Source organism: Siphateles boraxobius, unplaced genomic scaffold (genome assembly GCF_051911475.1).
Source record: "Siphateles boraxobius isolate OS27281-9 unplaced genomic scaffold, OSU_SipBor_1 13, whole genome shotgun sequence".
Taxonomy (NCBI): domain Eukaryota; kingdom Metazoa; phylum Chordata; class Actinopteri; order Cypriniformes; family Leuciscidae; genus Siphateles; species Siphateles boraxobius.
In genome coordinates, this window is record NW_027508733.1 from 24,402,650 (window position 1) to 24,421,523 (window position 18,874).

General features: G+C 40.8%; 2 protein-coding genes across 3 annotated transcripts; one reads left to right on the forward strand and one right to left on the reverse strand.

Moving 5' to 3' along the window:
• The first annotated feature begins 80 nt into the window (after positions 1–80).
• dzank1 (double zinc ribbon and ankyrin repeat domains 1) lies at positions 81–12,037 on the forward strand. Of its 2 annotated transcripts, none has more exons than XM_077226720.1 (21): positions 81–197; positions 355–479; positions 550–706; positions 2,376–2,499; positions 2,593–2,656; positions 3,063–3,163; positions 3,286–3,374; positions 5,240–5,357; positions 5,452–5,565; positions 5,650–5,742; positions 5,867–5,989; positions 6,621–6,776; positions 7,509–7,731; positions 7,826–7,929; positions 8,123–8,206; positions 8,311–8,401; positions 9,343–9,428; positions 9,513–9,596; positions 10,001–10,128; positions 10,220–10,294; positions 10,368–12,037. In XM_077226720.1, exons 2-21 carry the CDS (start codon positions 371–373, stop codon positions 10,537–10,539), a joined length of 2,295 nt encoding a protein of 764 aa, XP_077082835.1. In that variant the 5' UTR covers positions 81–197; positions 355–370; the 3' UTR covers positions 10,540–12,037. The 2 variants fall into 2 exon arrangements, with proteins under 2 accessions (XP_077082835.1, XP_077082834.1); XM_077226719.1 differs by having other exon boundaries at positions 99–197; positions 3,063–3,169.
• A 497-nt stretch (positions 12,038–12,534) lies between these two features.
• On the reverse strand, positions 12,535–18,671 carry kat14 (lysine acetyltransferase 14). The gene is made up of 10 exons (XM_077226721.1): positions 18,413–18,671; positions 18,129–18,250; positions 17,779–17,900; positions 17,503–17,684; positions 16,427–16,846; positions 14,949–15,529; positions 14,731–14,864; positions 13,521–13,696; positions 13,242–13,432; positions 12,535–13,043 (listed from the first exon to the last, which is right to left on the reverse strand). Exons 1-10 carry the CDS (start codon positions 18,669–18,671, stop codon positions 12,870–12,872), a joined length of 2,361 nt encoding a protein of 786 aa, XP_077082836.1. The 3' UTR covers positions 12,535–12,869.
• Between the last annotated feature and the right edge of the window lie 203 nt (positions 18,672–18,874).

The following is an 18,874-nucleotide window of genomic DNA, read 5'->3' on the forward strand; positions in this document are numbered from 1 at the left end:
TTTTTTGGGGATTATTTATCCCTTTAAATTGGGGGGGGGGGGGGGGGGGCGCATGCGTACCAGGCTACTCAGTTGCTATGGGATACGTGACGATTCAACAACAGCGTTTAGTGTATCTTGTCAGCGTCGTTGGATACAGCGGTGCACTGCGCGTATTTCCGCAACGTTCATTTCGTTTATGGGTCAAATTTTGACAGGTTCGAGCTACTTAAAACACACAAATAGTCAGGATAGTTGCTCATATTTTCTATAGCCTAATCTAATGTACTTCACCTTTTAATGCATGTGCTGAATTAAACGCATCTGTAACTTAGTTCTGTACAAATGACATGTATTTTCCCTCCTATATTGCAGGTTGAAGAGTGCAAACATGACAGCAGGTTCAGTGGCAGCACCTCAAATAATTCCCATTCGCATGCCTCCTCCAGGTAAAGCCAAGAATGAGATTGACTCCTGCACTCCTGTAGAGATCAAATCAGGTGAGTCAGTGCGGTTTAACACACGATTGTTGTCGCTCGTCATGTGATTGATACGGCACATGTATCCCAGAATCCTCTGATGTGAGTGTGCTGTTGTACACGCTGGATGGCAGTAAGCCTGAGGAGATGAAGAGATTGGGCTCTGGTGGCAACAGCACTATGAAGTTCACTGAACCTATTCGCTTACCTGTGGGGAAAGTGTCTGTGAGAGCCATGGCTGTCACCACGTGGGTACATTTTTTAATGTGTTGTTTAAAAAGTTGCTGAGTGTTTCTTCAACTACGGGTACAATATTATGTCTCTGGGCCAGGGGTTGTTTTTTATTAAATTATGTAATTATGCATTACATTAACTGCCTTGGAACTTTTTTTCTTTCTACCATTTATTAAACTTACTACTTTTGCCTTTAATGCATGTATTTATATTCCAAAACCCTACAGAGTCCCTGAGATGACATGGCGTTAGAATAGATGATATGGGAGGAACAATTTCAATGCTTTTGCATTCGCTCACAAAACCTTTGCACTCTCTCACAAAAATATGAGAAACTGAGAAACCCCCTGACAAACTTTGCGTTCGCTCAGAAAATATTTGAGTTCTCTTTCAAAAATATTGCATTCCCCCGACAAACTTTGCATTATCTCACAAAACTGTTGAGTTATCTAGAGAAACTTTGCTTCTAGAAAAGTATTGCGTTCCCCTGGCAAACTTTGCATTCGATTGCAAAAATATTTGAATTCTCTTTCAAAAGTGTTGCTTTACCCCAACAAACTTTGCGTTCACTCACAAAATATTTGAGTTCCTTTTCAAAAGTATTGCGTTCCCCTGACAAACTGCATTAACTCACAAAAATATTGCGTAATCTAAATGAAACTTTGCGTCTAGAAAAGGATTGCGTATCCCTGACAAACTTTCCATTTGCTTGCTAAATGTTTTTGTATTTCACAAAACTATTGTGTTATCTAAAGAAACTTTGCTTCTAGAAAAGTATAGAAATTTCCCTGGAAAACTTTGCGTTCTCTTACAAAACGTGTGCGTTACCTCACAAAAGTATTGCATTCTTTCGCAAACGTATTGTGTTTCCCTGACAAACTTGGTGTTTGCTCCCAAAATTTGTTCTCTTTCAAAAGTGTTGTTCCCTTGAAAAACGTTTGCGTTAGGTACCTCACAAAAGTATTGTGTTCTTTAAAGAAACTTTGAATTCTCTGGCCAAAGTATTGCTTTTCCCTGGAAAAGTTGCCATTTTGTCGCAAAATTGGTTTGCTTGCAACACATTTGCGTCCCTCTGAGAAACTTTGCGTTCTCTTGCAAAGGCATTGAAATTTAGTTTTTCCTTCCACCTCATAATTCTTTTACTCATTTTACTATCCTCATGTCCCTATACAGTATGGAGCCACTAGGGACATAGTGTGTGTGTCCTAGGGACATTTGCTCTCGTAAATGTTTTGCATTCCCTCGTGAAACTTTGCGCCTGCTCGCAAAATTGTTAGTGAGGCATATGCCAACAAAGACAAATTTTCTCAGGGGAACACAAAACATTTGCGAGAGAATGCCAGGCATTGAAATATAATTGTTCCCTCCCATCTCATATTGTTCCTTCACCATGTTACTTTAAGAGCTCTGTTCTATATGGAGACATGCCAGACAAAAGAACTTTCCATTCTATTCCAAAATGTCATTTTTGTCACTGGCATTTCCGTTCAGTTGAATGCTATTAAACATAATACATTATTTAAAATGGGGTGGAAATATTCCGAAAAATTCAATAAAAACCACAGAATTCTCGTTTGAGAGAGTTTATTTTCTAAAAGTCAAAAATGCCCAGGTGAGGAAACACCCAGCAACAAATTTGACTTCAAATTGACCCAAATAAAAACCATTTGTAATGTAATACAGCGATGGCCGACAGAGTGCTGTAGTCACCAAGGTTTTCATAGTGGATCCTGCTTCAGATGAGGATCAGACTACGGGCCGTGAGGATGACTCTTTGAAGAATGGCAGACTGATCATTGGCAAGGATGTCAGTTTTAAACTCATTATGTTTTTTTTCTGCCTTAATAACATTGCATGGATTTAAGAATATGTATTATAAACAGTACTTTATGTTGAACAGGATTCATCAAAGAATTTGAAGAGGAGCGAAAATGGAGCTGGCATTTCCTCTATTAAATTTTTAGGTAAATAATTTGGTTTAAGTCAGTCTGCATTTGTCACAAATTATTATCCATTATTATTTTAAAAATACTAATAATTTTTCCTGCATTACGGTAATGAGAATAATGTTATTCACATTTCAGTAGGCTATTTGGGCAAGGGAGTTTAAATGTTCCATGTCATGAATTGACGTGAAAACAATGTAACAATGCAATAAAACAAAATAAAAACTTCTATATTTTCTTTATGTGAAAAATTATTTACTTTTCTCTTGATTTTGGGGGGAAATAAGACCTGAACATTGCTTGAGATTTAAAAAAAAAATTTATAATCCATGATTTAAAAATAATTGTTAATCTCAGTCAGAATTCATACTCAGTTACATGTCCTTTGACTTTCTTGTGCCTTTTTTGCATTCTTTTATGTCAGATATTCCCAGTAGTGAATCTCGAAGAGCTCTGAAAGGTCCTCGATTCCTCTCACAGCGTCTCGGCCCCGGTTCATCTGCACGGCTGACAGCTGAAAACCAAGTAAAGGTTTACGACATACACAAAACACTCTCCAACAACCCTCACTCTGATCAGTGTCATCTCAAGCAGAAAACTGAAACAGAACACATCCTGTTTAACGTCAATATTCTCAATCCCACCAGAACCAGAGTGCAGATGTTGTGGAAAGTCCCTTAAGAAGCTTGACAAGCACTCAGACATCACGGATTCAGAGAGAGACAGATTTCCTTAGGTGAGCGACAGTTAGAGATGTTATTTTGAGCATGAAATTATTTAATTGATAATTATGTAACTCCTCTGTTTCTACTCGCACTGCATCGAGTGGGATTTGAACCAGCGTTTCCGGCATGGGGTGCAGGTCCACTAACAAACACGCTAGTCTGCGGCCTCTAATATGCCTGGCGAGTGAGGTTTACATCCTCAGCTCTTACTATCTGGCCTGTGTTACACTCACTCCCTGAACCGCACTCCCATCCGGGTCACGGCACCAATGTAAACCCTCCGGTTCTACTCGCACTGCTCCAAGCGGGATTCAAACTGATGTTTCCGGCATGGGAGGTTGGCGGACATACAAGAACACTAAAGGCCACAGTCTGTAGCGTCAGTCGCTAGTGCGCCTCTTGAGGGGAGTGAGGTTTACATGCACAGCTTTTACTAGCTGGCCTCAGTTACATACATAGTACATACATATATTAACAATTAAATAATTTTATGCTCAAAATAACAACATCTCCTGCTTAAGTTTTTTTGTTTTTGAACTGTCCAAGGCTGTATTTATTTGATGAAAAAATACAGTAAAAATTATATTGTGAAATATTATTACAATTTAATATAACTATTCATGCGATGCAAAGCTGAATTTTCAGCATCATTACTCCATTCTTCAGTGTCACGTGATCCTTCTGAAATCATTCTTGTATGCTGATTTACTGCTCAATTTTTGAAAATATTATTATTATATATTATTATTAATTACTAATATTGATTCATATTATTATCAATGTTGAAATCTGTGATCTTCTTTGATGAATAGAAAGTTCAAAAGAACAGCATTTATTAGAAATCAAAATCATTTGTAAATGTAAATGCCATTACTGTCACTTTTTAAAGGCAAGGTACGCCAGAAACAGGGCAGGCCAGATTTGTTCCAGGAACATATTTTGTTATGCTGGTTGAAAGTCTCAGTTAAGTTGTCTAAATGTATTTTTTACGCATAAATATATATATATAGTATTGTCTGTGGAAGGCATAGGACCCAAAAATGTTCGTCCAATCATTGTATTAGGTCTGAGTGCAATGATACAATGTCCTACCTGCCTGTCAACATATGTATATCAACATATACCTCCGCGCACATGCTCGCGCAGACGTCACACGTCATCAGCGTGTTTCGTACCATCAAGAGTCAGACATCAGTCACAGAGCACTGCAAATAAACCGCAGTCAGGTGGTACAGGTCAGCTCTCTTTGAGTTGTTTATGTTCATTATTATTTTAATGTTATGTGCTTTGAGACATGAGGAAATTTTAACGCCGTCTCTCGTGACGCTATAGTTTGCTCCCTGCTGTACGCGCTCATGTGTTTCGAAGGAGGCGTGGCTTTGGAGACGCTCCGAAGAGAAGGTGGGATCTTATGCTTTCAAAGCTAGCTCGCTATTGCTAACAGCTCCGGAAATTACCTACCCTACTGTTAATGCGTCTTTGCTGAATAAAAGTATTTTCTCTATTCATTTTTATTTTATTTTTAAATCTTACTTACCCCAAAACTTTTGAATGGTAGTGTATCACAGTTTCCACAAAAATATGAAGCAGCACAGCTGTTTTCATCATTGATAATAATAAATAAACGTTTCTTGAACAGCAAATCAGCATGTTAGAATGATTTCTGAAGGATCATGGGACTGAAGACTGGAGTAATGATGCTGAAAAGTGTGTGTGTGTGTGTGTGTGTGTGTGTGTGTGTGTGTGTGTGTGTGTGTGTGTGTGTGTGTGTGTGTGTGTGTGTGTGTGTGTGTGTGTGTGTGTGTGTGTGTGTGTGTGTGTGTGTGTGTGTGTGTGTGTGTGTGTGTGCGCAATATATCAATATATCTTTCTGAAGATGTCCAAAGTGCCTGAATCATCGCCCTTCAGACCCTTTTGCCCGATTCTGTCTGCACTGTGGATCACCAGTACCTCCAATACCTGGTCAAAGACTTCCCCCTACTGAAGGAGGACAGGTAATACATACTTTGTTACTACACAATACCATGGTATTCAGATCATCAGTAATCAATTCCCAATAATATGAGTATTTGCTGTGCTTTTTCACAGATGGGTCTATGCGTGCACTGTAAAACCATGGTGCCTTTCAATACGGCCACGTGTGTGGTGTGCGAGTCTCCATTGGCTCCACAAATGCAGCCGCAGGCTAGTCTGAGACTACAGGTACATGTCTATCTGTAGTGGATCACTCCTGAGTCAATTAAATGTATTCATTAAATTAAGTTTATTATATTGCTATTATTCTAGGATAAGTTAATCTGTGGTTCGTGTGGGACAGGAAACCCCTCTTACATCACACATTGTGTTACTTGTGAATCCCAGCTGATTCAGCAAACCACAGTAAGAGCCCCACCTACCTGAATTCAGCATAGTCTCCTTGGCCAATCAGAAGTCTACTAGCGTTTATTTCTAGCGTTGTGATAGGACACTGCAGTGGTTATAATGGTGCTTTATCATTCCACAGCCCATTTTAAGTGGACAGAGAGCTGCACCTGTACCCAGTTCACAGGGCAAAATGGTCTCCTGCTCCAAGTGCAATAGAGTCAACCACTCGGATGCTCGATTCTGCGACTGGTGTGGTGCAAAGGTGACAAAAAACTTCAATTTTGATTTCATGGGGAGTTTAGAGGTGCGGTTGTTTGTTTGACTGTTTGGTTGTTTGTTTGCCATTGTTTGGCAAATTTTTGACATTTGATGGAAGATTTTCCATGCAGATTTCGCAATTTTTGCAGGTTGGTCAGTGGTCACAAGGATTTGTTGTGTTGGCCAACAGAATGCTGTTGAATCGGCCCAAAAAAAAAAAACGCTTCCGACTACAGTCAATGGTTTAAAACACACCGGAAAAACGAAGTCGGCCGACACTCAAAAACACCCTGACATTGCCCGACGGCCGACCGTTGGCTTGGTGTGTCCCTGGCTTAAATTTACAAAAACAGTTAAAGGGATTTACTATTATTTTTAATCAGGAACCGACAGAGCCTTTTGATATATTTCAATAGGAAATACATCAACGTTGGAATGTAACTGCATCATGAAGTAGTTTCATGGGTCCTTTATGTCCTTTTCTCAAAGAACTTTTTTTTTACACCAGACTAGATATTTGTTGTTAATTATAATATGGAGATTTTTGAATCAAAATATCATTGTGAATATTTAATAAAGTTTGTACTATATAATCGAAATGGAAATGCTGTGTGGTTTTGTGTTGATACATACAGCCAGGCCACAGAGCCAGCGCTGTGACGTGTTCTCAGTGTGGAGCTAGCAGCCACCCATATGCTAATCACTGTGGTGTCTGTGGTGTCTTCCTGGACGGCCCACCCAGGACGCCCTCACAAGTAAACCAGGGACAGGACGCACAGGAACCTGATCAGGTACAGTACACAGACTATTTGGTGCTCACAAAAAACCTACAGGGACCTATTATACACCCGGCACAATGCGGCGCCAGGCGTGATGCGATGTTTTTTGCTAGTTTCAGCCCGACGCAGTTATCATTTTCACGTCCTACGCTGCGTTGTTTAAATAGCAAATGCATTTGCGCCCATTTGTGCGCCGATGGGCATGCTGGTCTGAAAACGAGGTGTGTTCATGCGCATTGTTGGCGCGTTGCTATTTTGAGGCAAGTGAAATAGACTGAAATAGATTACAATGTAAAAGATTAATATTGTGTACATAAAGATATGGTGGAATCCGGCTTGTCATGTAGATGTTCTGCTTACGCTTTAACCTCGTGCACAAGCAGATCCGTTTCCTCTCTGAAGAAGCATTCAGTCTTTCCGCTTGCAAATTCCGCCATGTAAATAGCAAATCCGCCGTGGTGCGAGCACAAGTGGCTTTTAAAGGGAATGGGAGATGAGACTCTGATTGGTTTATTGCACGTAAAGCCCAAAACACACCCATTACTCATTAAGAGAATATAGACAACCCTTTTAGACCATGTGCGGGGTGCGCCAACCATTTTTCCTGTCGTTAAACTAGCAAAAGTGGATTCGCACATGCCCTAAGTACACTTGCGCCATGTGCTTTAAAGTTTAGATCATGCGCTTAGATCGTTAAAATTGGGCCCACAGTGTGTTATATAATTCTCACTCTTTCTCATATAGCCCTCAGCCACCTGGCAGGCAGTTCCTGCACCTGAATCTACAATCGTGCCTCCAGCTGCAGGTTTGCACATGTGTGCAGATGCACAGACGCAGACAGTCGGTCTGTTTTTCCCATCCAGCACTGAGCTGAAAAAACAGAGCCAACAGAGGGAGGCGGAGCTTAGCAGACAGGAACAGATGAGTGACAGGAAGCCCCTCCTCACTGCCATTAGTCCAGGCCGAGGTAGGCTACTGTGCGGTACGATACGATTTCTTTATATAAACAAGTAAATATGCATGACTTTTTTGTATTTGTTTTTATTGTATGTATAATTCAGGGTTCTGGAGGAAGCAAGTGGACCACATCTGCGCTCATCTGCGCAGTTACACTCAGAATAATAATGAGTTCAGAGCTCTGATTGGAGAACCTCGGCTGGGCAGAGTAGAACCTCTAAAAATTATACTTTTTTTGAAATGCATTTTTTTATTCATGTTATTTACTTGTACTTCTGTTACTGTTATTAATTTTATATACTACTTTAATGTTTTTGTTTTATTCCTATATTACTTTTATTATTAGTAGTATTAGTGGGTATTTGCATATTCTGAACATGTTTTGTCAATCTGCTCCCCAGATGATCTCTGCTGTTATTCAGGAGGACAGCTATGAAGTCAGTCTGCACATCAATTTCATCTGTGCCTCACCAGAGGGATCCAGGGCAAGAAACACTCCTGAGAGCTTTTATATTGAGTCTGAAGAGAGTCTCTTCAGCACTGCATGTTTTTCAGCGTGTGTGATCATATATGTGTTGTCTTTTTCCAGTCGTCTTCTGCAGGACAGCAGAGCCGATCTGTGGCATCAGAGAGTCTGAACCTCAGTGCTGTGACAGAAGGCAGGAATTCTGCCAGTCCGGGTAAAAAACACATGATTGATTGTCTGTCATGATGGGGCCTTTACATTGACCTCTACTGCTGTTATACTGAACTAATGATATTTTCTATTGCCTACTAAGCATCAAACAAATGTTTAACACTGTTTTCAACTAAAAACAGAAATATTTTTTTTATGTTTTGGCCATTCATTTAAATGACAATGGCGTTTCTGGGGCCTGAAAAAATGCAAACGGGTTTTAAAGTTCACGTTTTTAAAAGCGATACTGATATTGTCTTCGTGTAAACTACGAAAACTTGAATTTATGAAAACGGTGACATCATGCGCATGCGTATTACATGTTCAGTCTATAGTTGTGTATTATAGTGTTTCTTGACAAAGTGACATCGCCAACTACTGGCCTAGCAGCATAATACAGCGTTATAGTTGTTTTTGTGTTCATGTGAACGGGGAACGCTTTGACAACAGTGTTGTCTGTAATCGAAAACCACTAAGGAACAACTTTTCAGTTTTTTGTTCATCATTGTCGTGTAAATGTTCACTAAGCCATTGTATTATTTAGTATGCTTATTAAACCATTTTCATGGTGAGGTGCCTTTGACTTGCCCCATTTATTAACATAATCATGCAAGAGAAATATTAAAAATATTATTATTATTAAAATGTAACTGTAGAATAATTTACTTTAGTAATAAAATACTAGCCCTTGTAATATTTAGTACTTTAATATGTTTAATATGCCATTTTCCCGGTGGGACAGTTGACTGACCCCTGTTACTTTAGAATTGAATTGTTTTCATTATTAATGCCATTTTAATTATTAAAATAATACATATTTTTCATGTGAATTTGTTTCTCTTACTACTCTTTTTGATACATTGATCTATTTATTATTTATTCATTAATAGAAAATGATCAAAGTTAATTAGGACTATTTTTTTGTATCATGTGTTGTTTGTACAGAGAGTAACAATAATACATCAGGACTGTCAGCCAAAAAAAAGAAGCAGAAAAAGATCTGTACCTCAGACGCTACAGAAAAGCAGTCGGTCAGCATCACACACACACAAACACTGACATAATAACCCTTTTCATTTATAAGACAAAGAATAGAATGTTAATGTCTTTCTCAGGAGTCTAAAGACAGTGTTCTCCTTAAGGAGGTGGGGGCTGAGGGGCGGGGCCGGATCTCAGTGGTGCAGCAGCTATTGGATGAGGTGAGGCTAAAGAACCAATCACAGCACTCCAAACATCAGCAAAATTCATAGCTTCAAATGACTTAAGGTGCGGTCACAATGTTTGTAGGCAAAATCGAGAAGAATCGGGAAATCTCGAAATAAACTTGCAATTCCGAGAAATAAAGTCAGAATTACGAGATGTAAACTTGCAATTGTGTGTGAGTTATACAGTCAAAATTGTGAGATAAAAAGTCGCAAATACCAATATTTGCAAAAAAGTGTTTACTTTTTTTCTTGCAATTGCGAGTTTATATCTTGCAATTCTAACTGTATAACTCATCTAGACTAGACTTTTTTTATCCCTGATGGAAACAAGCTTTCATAGGGTTAATTGTGTGGCTGTATAAACTTGTAAAAGGTGTGTTTTAAATGCGTCTCTGCAGGGGGCTGATCCAGCATGTTTGGGAAGTAATGGGCGTCCTGCTCTGGTTGCTGCAGTGCTAAACGGGCATCATGATGTCATTCCTGTGCTGGTGCAGAGAGAAGCCGACGTTAACCAAGCATCTGGACCGTGAGTTCGAAAACAAGCTTCAAGCTAATTTTGATATGTCCAGTAAAAATCTGAGCTAAACTACTATTTTTATCATCTGTGTTGGTCGCAGGTTGAATAACACGGCCCTGCATGAGGCTGCAGCTCAGGGAAATGAAGGTCTGAAGAGCGTTGAGATACTCCTGGGGTGAGATTCACAAACACAAATCGTGTTAAAGTTAAAAAGGCTTGATTTAAAAAAATGTCTTGGTCTTGTATAGGTGTAACGTGAGTATTAGAAAGCAGAATGATCGGGGCCAGACGCCGTATGATATTGCCGTGGCCACCGGAAGCAGTTCTGTGGTCTCTCTGATGGCAGCTCACATGGGGCAGGGTCTGCTACAGCGCCACACCAAGGCCAGGAGCGTGTCTGGACTGGATACGTTCTCATGAGACAATCCACACCTCACTCAAACCAAATCTCATAAGTGCAATACAGTACTTGGAGATTTGTTTAGGTCCTCCTTTTAAAATTTCCACCTAAACCAAAATAAGTCAAGATACACATTTCACCAGCAAAACTGGCATGTTCAAAACAAATTATTGCTTATTACAGCCATGTAGATGCAAAATAGATGATAGAGGCTGCAGTCTTTAGCCTCCTTGTTAGAGCGCCTGACTCTCGTGCCGGAGATCCGAGTTCGAGGCCCGCTCGGAGTGGGTCGAGTGGGACCCGGGTGGAGGGGTTACATTGGTGCCGTGACCCGGATGGGAGTGAGGTTTAGGGGGGTGAGTGTAACGGAGGCCAGCTAGTAGTCGCTGTGTGAGTAAACCTTACTCCCCTGATCTCAAAATGCTCTCTAGCAACAGATGCTAGAGGCTGCAGTCTTTAGCCTCCTTGTTAGAGCGCCTGACTCTCATGCCGGAGATCCGGGTTCGAGGCTCGCTCGGAGCGGGTCGAGTGGGACCCGGGTGGAGGGGTTACACAAACACAAATAAAGATCTTTTTAATGAAATCCGAGAGCGTTTTTTATTGACAGCTACTCAATTACACTCTTCAAAAAGTTCATAAAGAGATTGTAAAACTAATCCATATGAATCGAGCGGTTCAGTCCAAATTTTCTGAAGAAACATGATCGCTTTATATGATGAATAGATTCAAATTATGCTTTTATTCACATAATCAGTGAACATAAACACAAAAAACAAAAGCTTAACCGAACCTGCTTGGCGCACGAAAACAAACCTCTTTGGTTCTAGCGGAAGCTCAAACGTGCTGCGTAACACGAGAATCAACCTCATTGGTTCTAGCACGTCAAGCTTGCGCTTCCGTTTACCACAACTTATGTTTTGATGAATGTTTATGTGAATAAAAACCTAAATTGAATCTGTTCATCATATACAATTATCGTGACAGAAAAATTTGGACTAAATCTTACAATTTAGTTTTACGATCTCTTTATAAACTTTTTGAAGTGTCAAAGTATAAGTTGCGTAGCGGTCAATGGATGGATAGAAATCTCTTAGATTTCATCAAAAAGATCTTTATTTGTGTTCCGAAGATGAACGAAAGTCTTACGGGTTTGGAACGTGACGGTGAGTAATTAATGAAAGAATGAAAACATTTTGGTGAACTATCCCTTTAAAGCGGCAAATTTGCATAAACAACTTGAACGCGTTGCATCTCTCCCAACATGTCCTTGCTATGCAGTCTTCACCATCACATGGACTCCTGTTGAAAGTTTTGGATTTCACCCGTGAAAGCTTGCAGAACAACGCTAAATTAAAATCTCTGAAATTTATTTAAATAACACTTATTACTAGTGCGTTTCATTTCCTTTCCTTACCTGTTCAAGAAAATGCAGCAACTTGGACATCCCTAGTCAGGATTTTGTCTGTTTCATTGTGTGTATGCCATACCGTTAATTACACACGTTTTCTTTGTCTTGTCTGTCTTTATATGTTTTTTTGAGGATGTACAGGTACTGATTCTCCCATTTTTTCCGCTGATGAAGCAAGATGATAATTGTGTTCTGTTGTCTAATTTTTGCTCTTTGCAAACTACACTGTGCTATTGGCATATCTAGAGGTGGCAGCCAATGAGCGTGAGGATTTTCTCCGACCTGCACCATATACTGTATAATTAAAACACTTACTGTACTTATAGAAAAAATCTATTATACTGTGCTACACTGTGCTATTGGCATATCTAGAGGCGGCAGCCAATGAGCGTGAGGATTTTCTCCGACCTGCACCATATACTGTATAATTAAAACACTTACTGTAGTTATAGAAAAAAATCTATTATGAGTAGTCTTCATCTCATGTGATTGAACAACATTCGGATGACTCTTCACAAAAATGCAATTCATTTCAAAATGTGTAGAACTTTTAATATTAGCACCAAATTACTGAATGCAGCTTTAAAAAGAAAAATTAAACACAATATTGAACATTTCAATATTTAATTAACAGGTGGCAACATTTTTATAATTGTGTGTGCATACAAAAACATGAGTGTTAAAAATAAACACACATTTTTTTAACTACAAAAAAGACGCATTAAAGGAGGAAGAGAGTTATCATCACGGTGTGTATACAGAGAAACAAAATATCCTTCGCTTTGTTTTAAACATCGAACCACATAAAAAATGAAATAGCATGTCAAACTAAGCCTAAAACGGGTAGTAACGCAACAAATATGACTGTGAAAACACCAACAAACACTCCCTGACTTACATTTCAGACTGTTTCCAGTTTGTGTTGTGCATCATGTGACGTCCTCAGCGGCGCAAGCGCAGGAAGAATGCGTGTCTGCACTCTTTGCTGTCCACTGGGTAATATTTATCATAGAAATCCAGGATGTACTCCTCTGTCTTGAAGCCGAACTTCTGGTAGAGCAGCATGGCAGGATTGCTCGCCGATACGTGAAGGGTCACATCCTTTCCCATACATGTCTACAGAGACGAGACAGGAAAGAGATCCCTGTATGAACTAGGGCTGCACGATCTAAGTGCGATTTAAAATGCACTAAAAATTATGAGCTGCTCATGTGTGAACATTACCGTGCTCACTCTGAAATGTACAGCGCATTTATTTACTTAATTAATTAAATTAATGACATCCTAAACCATATCACGATTTCAGTTTCTCACCTGAATGAGATGGTAAATCATGAACGTGGCGATACCAGCTCGCCTCCATTCCGGATGCACCAGCAGGAAGGAGATGTACGCCTCGTTGTACTTCACATCTGGCACCATGAAACCAAAACCGATCACAATTTTCTTGTAAAGCACCACTACGCTGAAGTCTGGGTACTGGAGGCACTCTGATAGGTCGATACCTGATGGGCAAAATATTTTTATTTTTATTCCTTTCAGGAACAAGTTTTATCCCAAAATCTGTATTTGACAGGATGAAATGATGATTACCAGGCCAGAAGATTTCTTGGCACATGGAGTTGACAGAAGGGATGTGATTGGGCCGTACGTAGCAGTAGTCTATCGGTGCGTCAGGTTCAGCTACCCAAGTCGGGTCCTTCTTGTGATGGTACGCACGGATCTCTGAGAGTAAACGCATCTTCAGCGGCCGACTCTCGTAGTCTCTCCTACACATAAACACACACAAAGCTACTGAGCAGGATTCTGTAACATGGTTGAGTCCTCAAGGATCATAACTGTGACTCAGTTTTGCAGCTTAGTTTTCCATAAATTATTTGGGTGGACTGAACATCAACTAGGGGTGTATTTGTAAAAACCATGGTCATTAGGAATATAAAAATGTTTAAGTTTGAGGTCAGTCAAAATTGTTTTACGAAAAAAATGAATCCTTAATTAACATACATTTATAATGTTCCACTAATTTGCACTATTTCAGCTAAATGTGGTTATTTTGAACCTTCTATTTATCAAAAATATGAATTTGAAGCAGCACAACAACAATGATAATAATGAATAATAAAGGTTTCTTGAGCAGCAAATCAGCATATTAGAATGATTTCTGAAGGATCGTGTGACACTGAAGACTGGTAATGATGCTGCAAATTCAGCTTTACATCATAGAAATAAATTGGATCTTAAATTTTTAAATAGAAAAAATTCCTTTTAAATTGTAGTAATATTTTACAATATTACTGTTTTACTGTATTTTTGGTCACATACGTAAATGCAGCCTAGGTGAGAAGAGACTAATTTCAAAAACATTTTTAAAAAAATCTCGCTGTGTATACTTATAAATAATAACTTTAAAGATAAAAACAACAACATAATATTTAAAAAAAAAACAATTGAGGGAAAAAATAAATAAATGGGTCATATGTATATTGAAAGCCATTTCCAAAGTTTAAATCCTGTACTAAAAACGTAGTTCCTCTACTAAAAAAAAGGTTATGTACTTCTTATGGGTCAACACTGACCCGAATGCGATAGGAAAAAAGAACAGAAAAAATCCAAATAAATGGTAGACTATTTCACAAACCTCAAGTATAAAATGTGTGCTAAATTTCAAGACGGACTTGCCACTTTTTTGACATATAGTCCTTTTATCTCATTCAAAAGAGCAAGAAAATACAAAAAATTCAAATAGCCTCTACTAAGAAGAAATTAACATTGAGTCAATGCTCAGGTAAGTACATGTGAGTACCTGATGTATGGCTTGAGCACTCTGGATGTGTAGGGACTCTTGATGGTCTGATCCATGCAGGCATCAGAACCCATTAGCCGGTGCCAGAAGGACACTGTGGGCTGATAGAACCCTTTCCTTATGGACACTGTTGACTGAAAAAACAAAACACAAGACATCTAAACAAGTTTCTCAGTTGAAGTTAAATTACATACCATACAGGTTTTCTTATGGCTTACCTGAAAGCGATCAAGTATACGAAGGTCCTGGCTGGTGGTTCTGTATTTCTCCTCTCTGCTCGTCCTGTGGCTGGCCAAACCCCCTTGTGCCCCGTACACGCCCCCCACCAGGCTGAGTGTAGCACTCACGGCCTGATCCACATCCAGCAGGGGAAGCCCTCGCTCTCTTTTGGCCTGGCGCACGAGTAGCTTGCGATGCAGCCTTTTGGCCTGTGGCGTGACGGCCAGTGCTTGCGGACAGGCCTCTAGCTTGTGGAGCAGTATGCGCTCCTCGTAAAGGCTGATGAACGTGTAACGAGGGGCGGGCAAAGACACACAACCCTCACCCTTATCCTGGAGAACCTTCCTCCGCTCTAAACCGCACCCCCGTCCCGTCGGCAACAAGCCTTCATCCTGGCCCTCGTCTTCCTCGCCATCTCTACCCCGCTCCTCGTCTTCACTCTCCAGTTCTTGTTTGATCAGCTCGGCCGGACGTAGCTTTTTCCTGACCATGATGGTGCCAGTGGCCAAAGGCATGCTGGGAGGGGGTATATACTCCATCCCGGGGTCAATAACACCCTCAGCATCCAATTCTTCATCGTCTGATGGAAAGTCATACAGTGATTAGAGATGAAGTGAATGAAGGTGCTGCGACTAAGTCTGTTTTTACCAAACATATGTTTAAAATATCAATATATGAGCTATAAAACAAGGAGTGGTTGGTAGGACATTACTCGGGTGTTGCGAAGGTGTTCTAGTTGGACTCTAGGGCATTTCTACTCAGGGTGGTACTCTTGCCATGTGGTTGCAAGAGTGTTATGAGTGGTTCTTAGAATGTTACTATGTGAGTGCTACCTGGTATCAAGGTAAGTCTATACCATCTTTTCGCCCATCTTAGCATTTATCAGGTGGAAACTGTAAGGCCCTGTGTCCACCAAACCGTATTTTTCCAATTGTTTTCAATGGGAGTGCCGCATTTTTAAAATGCCAGGAGCGTAACGAGGCGCTGAGCGTCTATTTCACGCTGAAGCGCTCTGCGTTTTTTAATGGTCGGCGAGAGTTGAAGAATGTTCAACTTTGGGAAAAACGCAGCGCTCATCGCTGTCACTTTCGGCTTTTTACCCAGCCGTCCAATCACAGTGGAGGAGGAGCGGGCCAAATAACACACCGACCAACCATCACATTCTGCTTGTACAACGTCAACAGATGACAACAACAAGCATAATAGCGGAGCAATATAATTTAAAACAAGAGCCAGAGCAAATACTTTACAATGTATCGACATTTTTATACAAAAAACAACACAGAAACAAACTATATGTGAAATGAGATAATAGTAATACTTCTGCTGATATTCCTTATCAACTGAACAAAACACTGCGCTGCCAAAACGCTCTCAAGCGCCCACAGCTAAGTGTTTTCAACTGTTGGACACGCGGCCTAAGTTTGTTTAGAAAAGTAACTAGGTGTTTGGTCAGTAAGCATGAGCATCATCTCACCGTGGAACAGAGCTTGAGGGGGCATGACATCCGGGATGAGATCGGCCTCTGACAGCAGACTGGGCGTAGCAGAGTGTGAGGCGGGCGTTCCAGGGGCGGAGAAGTCGGGCGAGGGGGAGGGGGAGGGAGATGTGAGGGGGGTCCTGTCCGATGAGCTGAGAGAGGAAAAGTCAATGACTTCACCCTTCTCCAGATATGGATCCGAGCGCCGCCCACGGTTGCCCAGTTTTACAGGTGTGGACGAGGCACTGCGGTCAAGGAACCCGGCCGCCTCCTTCTGTGCACGCCGGATATCTTTTGCCTCCTGTGTTCGGGAACGTTTTTCTTTCAGTTGCATGGCGCTCTCCACTGGGTTCCGACTTCCACGCTTCCTCAAACCCTCCACCGTGATTATGGGGTCGAGGGACGGCTTCGACACAGCTGGAATAACAACATACAGACCCCAAAATGTTACATTTACATTTAAAATGAAGAAAAATATACCGCATTACTAGAGTTGTCAAAAGTACCAACTTTCATCGGTACTGAAATTAAAAAAATTTGATGATACCTGCATTTCCCTTTAGTATTTTGAGCGCTGTTAAACGGATTCTTAAACACCTCTGAATGGCCATTGTGTTGAGCTGCACAACATATACGTCTCTGATTGGCCCTTGTATTGACACGCTCAACTTATATGTATGTGATTAGCTACAATGATCAACGCTTCAAAGAAATGTTGTCTTTGACGCTCTTCATAGAGCGCTTGAAAGCAGCGTCTATCAGCTGATCCGTCTATAAGCGGATATATTAGGGATCTGTTGATAGACGCCTGCTTTTAAACCCCTGTGTATCTATGCAAGCGCTCACTGAAGAGCGTCAAATATGTAATTGTAGCCAATCACAGACATATATTTTGCGCGCGCCAACATGATTGCCAATCAGAGGTGTTTAAGAATCCTTTCAACAGTGCTCAAAATGCTAGAGAGAAATGCTTGGATTGGAAATGGATTGAAATGTTGTTCCAGGATCAACAAAGATGTTGATCCAACAACATGTTGCACTTGGTAAAATCACGTTCACCAAACTACTAATACCTTTGGCCTTTATTGATGCTGCAGAGCTTTTCTCCCCCTCGGGCCGCAGAGTCGGTGGCCGGTTCTGGACTAGCTTCCACCAGCCGGGTTCTCCGAATTCCTGCGCACCGGAGCGGAAAAATGTTGGGCTGCCGACAGACAGACACCCTGCCACGGTGCTCCACCACGTGGACGTCTTCTTTCTGAGCATGTGTAATCATAAAATATAAACGTACTCGCCTTTGAAAATCAGGTGATTTTAAAACTAAATATAACAATTTTGATACTCAGTCTCACCTAGAACCAAGTAGGAACGTCCAGTGCCGACTAATAAATGCACAAATATCTTCCTTCCATCTGAAGTAACCTTGTCGTCCGGTGCCCTCTAAAGACAGGTTATACATGGCCAACATAACCACCTAAAAGCATAAAATCAAACAATTCAGAGTTTTTTACCAGAATGCCGAATCAAATCATCTCATAAGACTTTATTTGAAAATTATGAGATTTTCCATTTGTGTATTGCTATTTTAGATGTATAAACACAGATTTACTTTCAGGTCAAATCCTGAAATGTGCTTTCAGATACTTTTGTCAAGCTAACTAAATACGCTTTTTGTTTATTTCAATTGCTCCCAAGTGCGTACCTGCTGCCAGGTCAGCCTCATCCTCTCAAAACTCTCCTTCCCGTCTTCCGCACAATCCGAGCAGGTGAACTTGAAGAAGTTGTCTCCTTTCAGGTAGCTGGGCTGCTCTCCACGTAGCTGAGCTGAACCAAACAAGGGGGGGAATCAAGGAAAAGACCAAGCACACTTTTTTCAGATCAGTCTTTATTGAGATGAACAAATGCAGCCCAAGTTGAACATCACATCTTAAACTGGTCACATATGGGTGTATCGGACATGTCGTCCCTTGTTAATGGTCTTCTCACCGGCCGGGATCCATTTGTGGCACTTGTCGCAGTAGAACGACATGTCCTCGTTCCAGCTCCCCTCTCCGTCCTCACCGACGTCGCTGTTCAGAGAGTCTCCGCTCTGGTCATGAGACAGATCCACAGATGTCTGGTCCTCCGATTCCACAATGAGGAGAGTTTCTCCCTCCACCTCGCCTTCCTCCAGACCCTCAGAGGCTGGCGTGCACATGGTCTCCTCGTCCTGTGCCGTGAGACCCCTCTGGTCCCCACTGTCCATTTTTCCACCTAACAGATAAGAGGAAGTGATTAGATACAGGGCTCGACAATAAGGGCTGCCCGATAGACCGGGACCAGCATGAAAGACGCTTGACGGAATTGTTTTGAATTTCCACTTAATTAAGTCTTGCCAATTTAAACATTCAAGACATGAAAGAGAACTCAATTCAGTACTCATGCACTGACGGTTTTCTCTAGGCAAAC